The 15,360-nt window shown below is 47.9% G+C and overlaps 1 protein-coding gene across 4 annotated transcripts in view; it reads right to left on the reverse strand.

The window, feature by feature from the left end:
• LOC147099456 (cytokine receptor common subunit beta-like) overlaps nucleotides 1-15,360 on the reverse strand; it is a 63,571-nt gene that overhangs the window by 18,998 nt on the left and 29,213 nt on the right. For all 4 annotated transcript variants that reach the window (XM_085969630.1, XM_085969627.1, XM_085969628.1 and 1 more), the window contains exons 4-8: nucleotides 13,906-14,075; nucleotides 12,722-12,879; nucleotides 11,091-11,286; nucleotides 7,104-7,242; nucleotides 3,787-3,944 (exon numbers count right to left, since the gene is read on the reverse strand). In XM_085969630.1, coding sequence (XP_085825756.1) covers nucleotides 3,787-3,944; nucleotides 7,104-7,242; nucleotides 11,091-11,286; nucleotides 12,722-12,879; nucleotides 13,906-14,075 — 821 coding nt within the window. The remainder of the gene's footprint in view (nucleotides 1-3,786; nucleotides 3,945-7,103; nucleotides 7,243-11,090; nucleotides 11,287-12,721; nucleotides 12,880-13,905; nucleotides 14,076-15,360) is intronic.

Genomic DNA, 15,360 nt, shown 5'->3' on the forward strand with positions numbered 1-15,360 from the left:
CAGTGCTGGACTGAGGGGGCGCTGCATTGTTGGTGATGCCGTCCTTCAGATCAGATGTTAAGTCAAGGCCTTACCCAACTGCCCTAGCGGTTCAGAAAGATTTTATGACACTATTTGAAGAAGAACGGGGAGGTCACTAAGTGCCCAACATTTCTCCCACAACCAATAGAGGTTTTTAAAATTATGAAAGGTTTTGATAGAGTGGATACAGAGAGAGTGTTTCCACTTGTGGGGAAGAGCAAAACTAGAGGCCATCAATATAAGATAGTCACCAAGAAATCAAATAGGGAATTCAGAAGAAACTTCTTTACCCAGAGAGTGGTGAGAATGTGGAACTCGCTACCACAGGGAGTGGTTGAAGCGAATAGTATAGATGCATTTAAGGGGAGGCTGGACAAGTATATGAGGGAGAAGGGAATAGAGGGTTACGCTGATAGAGTTAGATGAGGAAAGACAGGAGGAGGCTCGAGTGGAGCATAAACGCCGGTATGGACGGGTTGGGCCTGTTTCTGTGCCGTATATCCTATGTAATCCTATGTAATCCAACACCACCAAAAACAGACTGACTGATCATTCGTTTCTGGATTGCAAAATGGCTGCTGAATGAATCTACGTCAGGACAGAGGGCTGTTGGGCATCTGTGAAAGCACACCCAATCACAAGACAGCGCCTTCAGGAAAAGAGGGGTGAAGAGGATTGGGGCCCGAAATTCTGGGGTCCCTGTCCTGCCACCGAAAGTGTGGGTCAGGTGGGACTTCCCGCTTCCACCGTGACTTGGAGTTGACCATGTCCCAAATTATGGGAATGGGGTCATTTAGTCAGCCAGGTGCAGATGGCCTGTGACCGTACAGGCACTACAGAGGTGCCAGCCTCGAATGCAAGGAGAAATTGGAGCAGTATTCCATTGATCTGACGGCGGGGGGGGGGGGGAGGGGTTGGGGTTGGGGACGGGGTGCGGGGAAGTCAGAACTCTTTAACGAGCCAGAGTAAAGGTTCTTCCCCCATAGAGAAACAAACTCGTCCATTATTGGGTCATCGATCACCTCTGAAATGAATGGCTTTTCCCCTTTCGGATCTTTGATGTCTTCTTAATGCCCAGTATGGAACCTGCTCTCAGTAGGCCTGTCTTCTGATTGGCCAAAGAAGCACATGTTGCTGGGGTACATATGAACCTATGAAATTGACGGATGGGAATAGACCAGCTGATCTAAGGAAGGATACACTTGCCTTGGAGGCAGTGCAACAAAGGTTCACTAGATTGATTCCTGGGATGAGAGGGCTGTCCTATGATGAGAGATTGTGTAGAATGGGCCCTATACTCTGGAGTTCAGACGAATGAGAGGTGATCTCATTGAAACATACAAGATTCTGAGAGGGATTGACAGGGTAGATGCTGAGAGGCTGTTTCCCCCTGGCTGGAGTGTCTAGAACTAGGGGGCATAATCTCAGGATAAGTGGGTCGGCCATTTAAGACCGAGATGAGGAGAAATTTCTTCACTCAGAGGGTTGTGAATCTTTGGAATTCTCTGCCCCAGAGGGCTATGGATGCTGAATCGTTGAGTATATTCAAGGCTGAGATAGATATTTTTGGACTCTAGGGGAATCAAAGGATGTGGGGATCGGGTAGGAAAGTGTAGTTGAGGTCGATGATCAGCCATGATCTTATTGAATGGCGGAGCAGGCTCGAGGGGCCATATGGCCTATTCCTGCTCCTATTGCTTATGTTCTGATGATCCATCAAGCCTGCCCCACACCATGATGGTTGGAGCATCATGATTAAAGTCTTCCTCCACCCCACCCCCAACCCCACAGCCATGTAATCTCCTCGGAGAGGCAAGACAAAAAACAGAAAAGGCCCAGGACCAATAAGGGAAAAAAGCACCCTGGGAAATTCCTCTCCGACCTCCCCCCCTTCAGGCAATCAAAACAAGTCCAGAAGATCACACGGACCAGGTGTTAGCTGTAAAGACAACCCAGGAATGCTCAAGACATCGCCCAAAAGATGGCTGCCGACATAGAGTCATAGAGTCATAGAGTTATACAGCACAGAAAGAGGCCCTTCGGCCCATCATGTCTGCGCCGTCCATCAATCCCTGTCCAGTCTAATCCCATTTTCCAGCATTTGGTCCATAGCCTTGTATGCAATGGCATTTCAAGTGCTCATCCAAATGCTTCTTGAATGTTGTGAGGGTTCCTGCCTCTACCACCCTTTCATGCAGTGAGTTCCAGATTCCAACCACCCTCTGGGTGAAAAAGTTCCTCCTCAAATCCCCTCTAAATCTCCTGCCCCTTACCCTGAATCTATGCCCCCTTGTTATTGACCCCCCTACTAAGGGGAAAGGTTCCTCTTTATCTACCCTATCTATGCCCCTCATCATTTTGTACACCTCAATCAGGTCCCCCCTCAGCCTTCTTTGCTCCAAGGAGAACAACCCCAGCCTGTTTAGTCTTTCTTCATAGCTGAGGCGCTCCATCCCAGGTAACATCCTGGTGAATCTTCTCTGCACCCTCTCCAAAGCAATCACATCCTTCCTATAGTGAGGCGACCAGAACTGCACACAGTACTCCAGCTGTGGCCTTACCAGCGTTTTGTACAGCTCCATCATAACCTCCCTGCTCTTATATTCTATGCCTCAGCTAATGAAGGCAAGTATCCCATATGCCTTTTTAACCACCTTATCTACCTGTTCCGCTGCCTTCAGGACATGGCGGAGGAGAGCAGAGGATCTGCCCGCTGATTGGAATTTAGGGCAGAACATCACTGGAACGGAAACCCAGGCAGATCTGGAGGCGGCTTTGCATCGTCTCCCAGCCCAGGAAGTTCGGTGGCCCTGCTTTTAACAGAAATTCTGATTCAAAGTTAATAAAGTGATTTGATCAAAGTTTTCAAGATATTAAGGGGAACATAATTGTAGGGTAGCTAGAGAGAAACTATCTCCGCTGGTTGGGGAGTCTAGGATTAGGGAGCATAGTCTAAAAATTAGAGCCAGACCTTTCAGGAGTGAAATTAGGAAACACTTCTACACCCAAAAGGTGGCAGAAGTTTGGAACTCTCTTCTGCAAAAATTGCTGTTTGCGGAAGAGGGTTCCAAACTTCTACCACTCTTTGTGTGTAGAAGTGTTTCCTAATTTCACTTGTTAATTTTAAATCTGAGATTGATAAATTTCTGTTAACCAAAGGTATGAAGGGATATGGGGCAAAGGTGGGTATATGGAGTTAGGTCACAGAAACATAGAAACATAGAAGATAGGAGCAGGAGTAGGCCATTCGGCCCCTCGAGCCTGCTCCGCCATTTAATGAGATCATGGCTGATCATCCAAATTCAGTACCCTGTCCCTGCCTTCTCCCCATATCCCTTGATCCCTTTAGCCTTAAGAAATATATCTAACTCCTTCTTGAATATATTTAATGAATTGGCCTCAACTGCCTTTTGTGGTAGAGAATTTCATAGGTTCACCACTCTCTGGGTGAAGAAATTCCTCCTCATCTCAGTCCTAAATGGCTTACCCCTTATCCTTAGACTGTGACCCCTGGTTCTGGACTCCCCCGCCATCGGGAACATCCTTCCTGCATCTAGTCTGTCTAGTCCTGTTAGAATTTTATAAGTTTCAATGAGATCCCCTCTCATTCTTCTAAACTCCAGTCATGATCTCATTGAATGGCGGAACAGGCTCAAGGGGCTCAATGGCCTCCTCCTGTTCCTATAATATTCCTTGACAAACTGAGATTCATTGGTACAATAAATGTTAAAACCATGCTAAAGCAGCCGAAGTGATTGAACGCACTGTTTTTATGTGGTACAAATATCTTTGCTGGTTCGGCGAGCTTCAGGAACACCGTATAATTATCCAGAGCCTCCTGACCATCCACGGGTATGTTACAGCGATGAACTGTGAGATTTGAAAAAGTGTGGAGTATCACTGATGGCTGGCATTCTTTGGTTCTGCAAAGTGAAAACGTTAACATTAATAAAAGGATAGTCATCATCATTGAATAGAATAAGAACAAAACAAAGTAAGACTTGCATTTATCACAGAAACCCCACAGTGCAGATAGAGGCCATTTCGGCCCATCGAGCCTGCACCGACACATATCCCACCCGATCCCCGTAAACCCTACACCAACACATATCCCACCCGATCCCCGTAACCCCTACACCAACACATATCCCACCCTATCCCCGTAACCCCACGTATTTAATCCCCCTAACACTAAGGGTCAATTTATTATAGCCAATCACCCTAACCTGCACATCTTTGGACTGTGGGAGGAAACCGGAGCACCCAGAGGAAACCCACGCAAACACGGGGAGAATGCGCAAACTCCACACAGACAGTCACCCGAGTCCAGATTCGAACCCGGATCCCTGGCGCCGTGAGGCAACAGTGCTAACCACTATGCCACCGTATATAGCGCTTTTCAGGACGTCTCAAAATGCTTTACAGCCAATGAAGTGCAGTTGCTGTTGTAATGTAGGAAACGCGGCAGCCAATTTGCGCACAGCAAGACCCCATGAACAGCAAGGTGATAATGACCAGATCATCTGTTTTAGTGATGTTAGTCGAGGGATAAGTATTGGCCCAGGACCCTGGGGAGAACTCTCCTGCTGCTCTTCTTTGCAATAGTGGCCACGGGATCTTTCACATTCATCTGAGAGAGTTGCCGGGGCCTCGGTTTAACGTCTCATCCGAAAGACGGCACCCTCTGACAGTGCAGCACTCCCTCAGTACTGCACTGGAGTGTCAGCCTGGATGTTGTGCTCAAGTCTCAGTGGAGTGGGACTTTGAACCCACAACCTTTAGCCTGTTCAATTTACCATCAACATTGAGGCCCATATTCAAGTCCAGCTGCATCAAGTAGACCATGAAGGTACCAGTTTCAATTCCTGGACTGTGCTAAACTAGCTATTTTCTGAATGACTACTTCCGTCAAGTATTCACAAGGGAAGGTAGAATTAGCAATGTCAATTAGTGTCAGCTGTGGCTCAATGAGTGGCACTCTCGTCTCTGAGTCAGAAGGTTGTAAGTTCATAGTCCCACTCCAGGGTGGGAGTGGAGCGGAGAGTTAAAGTGACGGGCGAGCTCATTTTAAAACTGTATTTGACCACATCTGGAGCATTGCGTGCAGTTTCGTTCTCCTTGTTTCGAAAAGGATACTCAGTTATTGATGGGGTTACAGAGAAGAGTTACACATTGATCCCACAACTTTAAGGGAATGATGTATGAGCAAAGATTTGACTACCTTGGGTCTTTTCTCTCTTGGAAGGAGGAGACTGACCGAGGATATAATAGAAAAGTTTAAAGTTATGAAAGGTTTGGACAAATTGGATTCAAGTGATCCTTTCTGTCCTGTGCAGAATTTAAGCACAAGGGGGTTATTTATACAAATTAAGGGCAACATGAGAAAATAGGAAATGCTGGGGGAACTTTTTTACTAAAAGGGTGGAACAGCACAGGTGGTGGAGCAAGAAACCTTAATGGGTTAGCGGAACAGGCTCGAGGGGCTGAATGGCCTACTCCTAATTGTCCTTGAGAATGTGGTGGTGAGCTGCCTTCTTGAACCGCTGCAGTCCGTGTGGTGAAGGGACTCCCACAGTGCTGTTAGGGAGGGAGTTCCAGGATTTTGACCCAGCGACGATGAAGGAACGGCGATATACTTCTAAGTCAGGATGGTGTGTGACTTGGAGGGGAACTTGGAGGTGGTGGTGTTCCCATGCGCCTGCTGCCCTTGTCCTTCTAGGTGGAAGAGGTCATGGGTTTGGGAGATGCTGTCGAAGAAGCCTTGGCGAGTTGCTGCAGTGCGTCTTGTAGATGGTACACACTGCAGCCACGGTGCGCCGGTGGTGGAGGGAGTGAATGTTTAAGGTAAATTTAGGACTATTTAATACAGAGAAGTGTGAGGTGATGCATTTTGGCAGAAGGCACAGGGAGAGGCAATATACACTTAATGGCACAGTTTTAAAGAGTGTGCAGGGACAGAGGGACCTGGGAGTTAATGTGCATAGGTCCCTGAAGGTGGCAGGACATATTGAGAGAGTGGTTAGCAAAGCATATGGGATCTTGGGTTTCATAAATAGTGGTATTGAGTACAAAAGTAGAGAAGTTATGCTGAACCTTTATAAAGCGCTGGTTAGGCCACAACTGGAGTATTGCGTCCAGTTCTGGTCACCACACTTTAGGAAGGATGTGAAGGCCCTTGAAAGGGTGCAGAGGAGATTTACCAGAATGGTTCTGGGGATGGGGGATCTTAGCTACAAGGACAGGTTGGAGAAGCTGGATTTGTTTTCATTAGAGCAAAGGAGGTTGAGGGGGTGATTTGATAGAGGTGTGCAAAATTATGACGGGTTTGGATAGGCTAGACGGGGAAAGGCTGTTCCCACCAGTTGATGGTACAAGGACTAGGGGACACAGATTTAAGGTTTTGGGCAAGAGATACAGGGGGGATGTAAGGAAAACTTTTTTACGCAGCGAGTGGTGAGGACCTGGAACTCGCTGCCGACGGAAGTGGTGGAAGCGGAGACACTCAATGTTTTCAAGGGGAGACTGGATAGGCACTTGAGGGAAATAATCTTGCAGGGCTACAGGGATAGAGCGGGGAATGGGACTGACTGGATTGCTCTACAGAGAGCCGACACGGACTCGATGGGCCGAGTGGCCTCCTTCTGTGCCGTTATGACTCTGTGGCTCTATTTGCTGGATATTTTTCTTCACACAAAAGGGGGTCATTTTAACTTTTTGCCGATAGTGTAAAACGGGCAAGTTTGGATCAGCCGCCTATTATAAAGCTAGAAGTTAAAATTACCCGCAAATAGCGATCAACATATGGAATAGGCTCCTGGATAGAGCAGTTCAGGTAATATCCCTGGAATCTTTCCAGAACCAATTGGACGATGCAATGGAAGTACTACAGTATAAGGTCCTTATGGATGGACGAGCTGAGATGAGCTGAATGGCCTCCCTCATCCACAATGGTCTTCTGATCTTGTGCGATCAGGATGCGGATGGGGGCTACTACAATTGGATTGTAGCATCTCCTGGGCTGGAGATGAGAAGGAATTAGCCAGGTTTAAGAACCCTTGATCCCCGCTGATCTGCTTACTTACTCAGAGCTATTGGCTTTTCCGTAGTGGAGGTGGAATTCAAAATATTTACTGGACTCGTTTGTTACTTCCCAAGTGCATTCAATCTCTTGGACACCATCGTAGGCACACTGCAGATTTCGAGGCATCACCGCCGCTTCAGCTGGGAATGATCAAGGCAGACTGTTAGCACTGAAATATGGGGCTGGATTTTGCCAATGGGGAGCTTTTGGAGGCGGGACTCCCACTTGTCGGGTTTTAGTCCCGCCTCCATCAACCTCTGGCCAACCCACGCTATTTTCCCTTGATTGCCCTTGTTAAATCCACCCAGCGGGCATAGCAGGCCAATTAAGGGGAAGCCGGTTACAGAGCACGTCAACGTATGACGTTTCATCTGTCAAAAATTTTTGATAGATGAATTGTCATCGTTGGGCAGCTCTGTGAAGCTGTCAAACACTGACATTCTCTGTAGTTTGATGAGTTCTTGAATTCAAGACTCATCAAACCTCTTCCTTTTGCAGAAATTAGATGGTTGTTGCATTGGAGAATGCAGCAGCCATCTGTCGTCTCTGCCGCGGAGGTGCGAGACTCTCCGCATACCCACCGACTGAAGCCTGCAGGAAGAAACAAAGGTAAGTAAACTTTTTCTAACACTTTCCACTTATCTCACGTACTCACCTCTCCACACTTGCACCCATCACTTACCTTCACAGCGCACTTTTGCACCCCTCCGATCCCCGCAGACCCACTGCTCGCCACAGTGACCCTGGCGGTGTTCGCAGCCTTCGGGCAGCCTGCACTTGTGAGGGTAAAATGGGGATAATCCTCTTATCTGCCTGTTAACTACCTGTTAACAGGCAGTTAAGTGGCTGTAATCCCCTTCCCGCCTCCGAGGAGATGGGCCCCGGTGCGGGTCGGCTACCCACCTCCTGGGAAGATGGCGCGGAGGCGGGTTGGGGGCAGGATGGGCACCCGCCCCCAGATTCTGCCATTTTCCCAGCAGTCCCGCCTCCATACCCGCCTCCCCAGGGCTGGCAAGATCGCGCCCACAGAGCAGGAGTCTTAGTTCGCTGCACCGTGGTTGCTGCTTGTTTTAAGTTTGCTTCCATAGTCTACAACATGAGTTCACAAGTTCACCCGTGCCACCACGGGGCAGAGCCGAGTGCAAACCAAGCAGCTCCCCAAAGGGAAGGATTATACAGAAATTACAGCACAGAAACAGGCCATTCGGCCTAACTGGTCTGTGCCGGTGTTTATGCCCCAACACGAGCCTCCTCCCACCCTACTTGAAGAGCACAGAAGGTTAACCCGGAGATTTAATAGAGGTGTTCAAAATTATGGCGGGGGTGGTGGGGGGTTTTGATAGAGTAAAGAAGGAGAAACTGTTCCACTCACAGGAGGGGCAGTAGCCAGAGGGCACAGGTTTAAGATAATTGGCAAAAGAGCCAGAGGGAACATGAGGAGAATCTTTTCCCCACCGCGAGTTGCTGTGATCTGGAACGCGCTGCCTGAAAGGGCGGTGGAAGCAGATTCAATAGTAACTTTCAAAAGGGAATTGGATAAATACTTGAAGGGGAAAGATTGGCAGGGCTACGGGGAATACTCGGGGGTGTGGGACGAATTGGAGAGCTCTTTCAAAGAGCCGGCACAGGCACGATCATAGAATCGTAGAATGGTTACAGCACAGAAGGCGGCCATTCGGCCCGTCGAGCCCGTGCCGGCTCTCAGCTCGTCCCACTCCCCCGCCCTTTCCCCATAGCCCTGCAATTTTTTTTCCCTTCAGATGCTTATCCAATTCCCTTTTGAAAGCTAAGATTGAGTCTGCCTCCACCATCCTTTCAGGCAGCGCATTCCAGATCTTAATCACTCGCTGTGTAAAAAAGTTTTTTCTCATGTCGCCTTTGGTTCTTTTGCCAGATTTTATCTTAAATCGGTGTCCTCTGGTTCTCGACCCTTCTGTCAATGGGAACAGTTTCTCTCTATCTACCCTGTCCAGACCCCTCATGATTTTGAACACCTCTATCAGATCTCCTCTCAACCTTCTCTGCTCCAAGGAGAACAACCCCAGCTTCTCCAGTCTATCCACGTAACTGAAGTCCCTCATCCCTGGAATCATTCTTTTCTGCACCCTCTCTAAGGCCTTCACATCCTTCCTAAAGTGCGGTGCCCAGAATTGGACACAGTGCTCCAGTTCATCATAGCTTCCTTGCTTTTGTACTCTATGCCTCTATTTATGAAGCCCAGGATCCCGTAAGCCTTTTTAACTGATGGGCCGAATTACCTCCTTCTGTACTGATTTAAAACCTAGCTGATTCACCTGGCAAGTGGGGTGATAGAGCTGCGGGTTGAGTGCCAGAAAATTAATGTAATCAACCGGACAACACCCAAGACCCACAGGCTAAGCATGGCAGCAGGCTTTTAAATGCCCAGTATGTCGAAATATAAGTGTAACACCATTTTATACAAGATTATACAAATATTTGAGGAGTATCGTGAACAGATTAGTTATGTTGAGGTGGAGATGTCCCCAAGCTCTGGGCAAAATCACAGCAGAATCTATATTCGTCCAACACAGAATTCGATTAGCCTTGAGGGGGCCACAGCATTCCAGGGTCCTTGGTTAAGGACAACCTTCAGAATGAGAACACAAGAAACAGGAGCAGGAGTCAGCCATTCGGCCCCTCGAGCCTGCTCCGCCATTCAATAAGATCATGGCTGATCTTCTACCTCAACTGCACTTTCCTGCACTATCCCCATATCCCTTGGATTCCCTTAATATTCAAGGGAATAAAATTTGGGATGCAAGTTCCTCTGCAGTGGTCAAATTGCCCAGCTGTATATTATAAGCAAATGTCCTTTTGGGAAGCAAACCTCTCGTCCTTATCCATTCTGGCCTACATGTGACTCCAGTCCCACACCAACGTGGTTGATTCTTAACTGCCGTCTGACGTGGCCTCGCGAGCCACTCACTTGTATCAGGGCAATTAGGGATGGGCAATAAATGCTGGCTTTGCAATCGACGCTCACATCCAGAGAATGAATTTTTAATAAATGTCTTTATTTCCATCATTTCTATGTCCCAGTTTTGCTGCTTATATATTCAGTACTAATACGACAGGTGTTATGGATTTCATCCAAAACTCGGCTGCTCGTATCCTAACTCGCACCAAGTCCCGTTCACCCATCACCCGCTGTGCTCGCTGACCTACATTGGCTCCCGATCCGGCAACGCCTCGATTTTAAAATTCTCATCCTTGTTTTCAAATCCCTCCGTGGCCTCGCCCTCCCTATCTCTGTAACCTCCTCCAGCCCTACAACTCTTCACGATCTCTGCGCTCCTCCAATTCTGACCTCTTGCGCATCCCCGATTTTGATCGCTCCACCATTGGTGGCCATGCCTTCAGCTGCCTGGGCCCTTAGCACTGGAATTCCCTCCCTTAACCTCACCACCTCTCTACCTCTCTCTCCTCTTTTAAGGACGCTCCTTAAAACCTCCCTCATTGACCGAGCTTTAACCTGTCCTAATACCTCCTTATGTGGCTCGGTCAAATTTTGTTTGGTAACGCTCCAGTGACGCGCCTTATAAGAACATAAGAATTAGGAGCAGGAGTAGGCCATTCGGCCCCTCGAGCCATTCAATAAGGTCATGGCTGAGCTTTGACCTCAACTCCACTTTCCTGCCCGATCTCCATAACCCTTGATTCCCCTAGAGTCCAAAAATCTATCGATCTCAGCCTTGAATATATTCAATGACTGAGCATCCACAGCCCTCTGGGGTGGAGAATTCCAAAGATTCACCACCCTCTGAGTGAAGAAATTCCTCCTCACCTCAGTCCTAAATGGCCGACCCCTTACCCTGAGACTGTGACCCCTGGTTCTAGACTCTCCAGCCTTGGGACACTTTATTACGTCAAAAGTTTTTTAAATGCAAGTTGTTATTGGAAATCCGGCTCTGTGCCGATCTCCACCTGTTGCCTGCAGCAGCTTATCAAACCTTTCAATGACAATTACCTGCTTGAGAGACATTGGCATTTTCAGTTGTGTCCCATTGAACCTCTGAGCTCCACGAACTCCAGAGGCCCCTATAACTACCGTGGTGCTGTGGCTTCGCCCGTACACGTGCAATGTATGTATCCAAAGTCGCCAGAAACGATTTGCGGAATCGAAAGCGCCGATTGTCATCCGGCACATTTTCCGTCACTGAATCCTGCAGGGAGAATACAAACGCAGATTCTTCAGCTCACGCATGGCAGTCAGCTTTACGCCTGCAACATCGTTCAATTTAATGGCACCCAGCAGGGAAATCTCTGCAAAAAGTTCACGTTCGTCATTTAAAAAAAAAATGGCATTACGAACCAACACAGTTAAAAGGTCTCGGCCTCCTACACTGTTCCAATGAAGCTCAACGGAAACTCGAGGAACTAACTGTCATGAATCTTATCATGACTCATGAAGCAACACTGGGCGGCCAGCTGGTGGCGCCGTCCAAGGAGTATAAATACTCGGGCGTGGGCCCAGCTTGCTCAGGATGTTTCTGTAACCAGGAACTAGTGATGTAACTAGAATCTCAGGGTTGTGAAACAGTTGATTAAAGCCTTGTTTTATACTCAAACCAAGTGCCTAGTAGTCTTTTTACATCACTAACCTCATCTTTCGATTAGGCACTTTACAGTGTTCCGGGTTCAATACTGCGTTCAACAATTTCAGATCGTAACCTCTGCCCCCTTTTTTTCGGACGGCACGGCGCTGGTGATGGTCCTGCCATTGCCATTCACACCTCCTCCATACCCACCTTTTTATTTCTTTACCTGCCCCATTACAATCCCCATTTGCCTTGCCTTCAACTCTGGCTGCACTGCGGAGAGTTGCCCTAATTTAAATGCTTGCGTGGCAGCTCGACGAAGCTTTTTGCAGTCGCTGCCTTTTAGCCTGCTCAACTCATGCCTCTACGCCCAATAATATGGCGAGCTGGCGCTTCGGGCATTCATAGAATTACGTAGAATTCACAGCACAGAAACAGACCATTCGGCCCAACTGGTCCACGCTGGTGTTTATGCTCCACATGAGCTTCCTCCCACCCCACTTCATCTCACCTGATCAGCATAACCTTCTATTCCTTTCTCCCTCATGTACTTATCTAGCTTCACCTTAAAGGCATGTGTGCTAGTCGCCACAACCACTCCATGGGGTAACGAGTTCCACATTCTTACCACTCTCTGGGTAAAGACATTTCTCCTGAATTCCCTATTGGATTTATAAGTGACTATCTTATATTTATGTCACCGAGTTTTGGACTCCCCACAAGTGGATGCATCCTCTCCACATCTACCCTATCGAACCTCTTCATAATTTTAAAGATCTCTATCGGGTGACCCCTCAGCCTTCTCTTTTCTAAAGAAAAGAGCCCCAGCCTGTTCAGTCTTTCCTGATAGTCATAGCCTCTCAGTTCTGGTATCATTCTTGTGAATCACTTTTTGCACCTTCTCCATCATCATTCAATCTAAATCATCATTGTATTATTGCCCTCGCAGTATAGATGCTGCCCCATCCCCACAGACATGATACTCCCACCCTCCACATCCCCCGATCTGTGCAATTTTGTACATGCACAAAGTTTTAAGAACACCATAGCTGGTCTGTACCTCCCACGACTCCCAGGTTCGTCTGTAGTTAATTTCATACTGTAACTTTCCAAAGAGCATATTGGATGGATCTCTTGTATAAATTGTCTGCCACGTTAGTAGGTAGTCCCCTGTCTCCGTGACAGCAACACTCAGGTTGAGCGGAGGTTGAGGTTTGACTGAAAATTGAAGCACCAAAAAAGAAAGTAGGTTAGCCACGTGTGACGGAAGGGCAAGACTTGAATCTCATTTCAGAAGATGCCAAGGTTTAATAGATGAGGGAGTCCATCTGGGCTCATCCATCCAGGAAAAAACAACTTAAAGCTTCAATCCTCCGGACCACTCCCACTCCGACCTCGGCTTCCTGCACTGTTCCAATGAAACTCAATGGAAGGTCGAGGAACGGCACCTCATCTCTCGATTCGGCACTTAACAGCCTTCCGGACTCAACATTGAGTTCAACAATTTCAGATCGTAACCACTGCTCCCATTTTTTCAGACGGCAGCTGTTCATGATTCTGGTATTCCCATTTACTCCTCCTCTAGAGCCATCTTTTGTTTCTTTACTTGTCCCATTACCATCTCCTTAGGAGTGGGCCTTTGGCATAGCGGTAGCATCCCCGCCACTGGGTCAGAAGGCGTAGGGTTTCGAACCCCGCTCCAGACAGTCCCAGCAAGTGGAGTCGGAGCTCCAGCTCTAAATTCTGGGTTGACATCCAGCGGGATTCTTGCGTCCGTGGGTGTGGGTGGCCCCCCCACCCCCTCATATGGGTTGTGGGAGCCTGTAAAACCCTTCCGCCATAGGACTAACCACCCTAATGGCTGGTACAAAGATGGTTACAGTCACAGAAGGAGTGTTAATTGTGGCCAGAAATCCTTCCACCACTTCATACAGTTCCCCAAAGGGAACAGTGTGAAGACACGTATGACAATGACCATCTCCTTTTGCCTTACACCATCATCCCTGTTGTCTTTAAATCTCTCCTGCCTTCCACCCTATCACATACCTTCCCTTTTGTTCTTTCCACCCCTCCCCCCTTTCCCTGCCCCGGCACTTGCTTAAAACCTGCTACATCTCCAACTTTTTCCAGTTCTGACGAAGGGTCATCGACCTGAAACGTTAACTCTGTTTCTCTCTCCACAGATGCTGCCTGACCTGCCGAGTGTTTAAACTTAAAGCTTCAACGTTTTCCAAACCAACTTACGAGTTTCCAAAAGTCTGAAGGATTTTGTCAGATTGATGGGTTGTTCCGGTTTAAATACATAACTATAATTAAATGAGATGGCGTAACTGTCTTCCTTTATGGTGCAATACCAATTAATATCAGAGCTCAATTTATTCCCTGGTTGTCTTCTCATGTTGCATTTCTGCTGTCTGCAAAAATAAAGTAGAAAGAATAAAAATAAGACTTTTTCATTTCGATAGTGCTTCCCTATAGATTACTACTGCTGATAATAGCTCAATGTGATGGTACCACATTCCCCGTGCACTAGTTTGATTTCTTCTACTGTCTTGCTTGCAATGTGCACCCCTTCCTACTACCCATCAGGTTAGTGTGCGTGCCTCCCGGTCACGGGATGTTTCCTCGCAGTGGGACTGAGCGACGCAGGCAAGGAGGTCCTCTTGCCCATGAAGTGCAGTGTTTTCTGGGAACCGCTGCGCAAAAGGGCATTTTTTTTTTCTTTTGAAATGGGTTGGGCGTGAATGGCTCAATGGATGAATGCATTTTGTGTAGTGGTGCCGAGCCGTGCAAGCCTCAGACTCGATTGGCAGTCTGGTTTTTCCTGATCAACAGCCAGTGTGGCGATTGGGTGTTACCATGTGGTGACCTTTGTCTTCTAATTCCCACCCTTTCACTTGTCTCCTCTGGTTTCCCGGGATCGTACACACCGTCCGAGAGATTTGGGCATCCTCGTGCAAGAAACACAGAAAGCTAGCCTGCAGGTACAGCAAGCAATAAGGAAGGCGAATGGCATGTTGGCCTTTATTGCAAGGGGGTTGGGGTATAAGAGTAAGGAAGTCTTGCTACAATTGTACAGGGCCTTGGCGAGACCACACCTGGAGTACTGTGCACAGTTCTGGTCTCCTTATCTAAGGAAGGATATTCTTGCCTTGGAGGCGGTGCAACGAAGGTTCACTAGATTGATTCCTGGGATGAGAGGGTTGTCCTGTGATGAGAGATTGTGTAGAATGGGCCGATACTCTCTGGAGTTTAGAAGAATGAGAGGTGATCTCGTTGAAACATACAAGATTCAGAAGGGGGATTGACAGGGTAGATGCTGAGAGGTTGTTTCCCCTGGCTGGAGTGTCTAGAACTAGGGGGCATAGTCTGAGGATAAGGGGTCGGCCATTTAAGACTGAGATGGGGAGGAATTTCTTCACTCAGAGGGTTGTGAATCTTTGGAATTCTCTACCCCAGAGGGCTGTGGATGCTGAGTCTTTGAGTATATTCAAGGCTGAGATCAATAGCTTTTTGGACTCGAGGGGAATCAAGGGATATGGAGATGGGGTGGGAAAGTGGAGTTGAGGTGGATGATCAGCCATGATCTTACTGAATGGCGGAGCAGGCTCGAGGGGCCGAATGGCCGACTCCTGCTCTTACTTCTTATATTCTTATCCCCAAACGGAATGAAAATGTAAACGGCCTGTTGTTAGGTGT

This window comes from Somniosus microcephalus, chromosome 28, assembly GCF_052327205.1.
Source record: "Somniosus microcephalus isolate GS21.2 chromosome 28, FLI_Smic_1.0, whole genome shotgun sequence".
NCBI classification, from domain to species: Eukaryota; Metazoa; Chordata; class Chondrichthyes; order Squaliformes; family Somniosidae; genus Somniosus; species Somniosus microcephalus.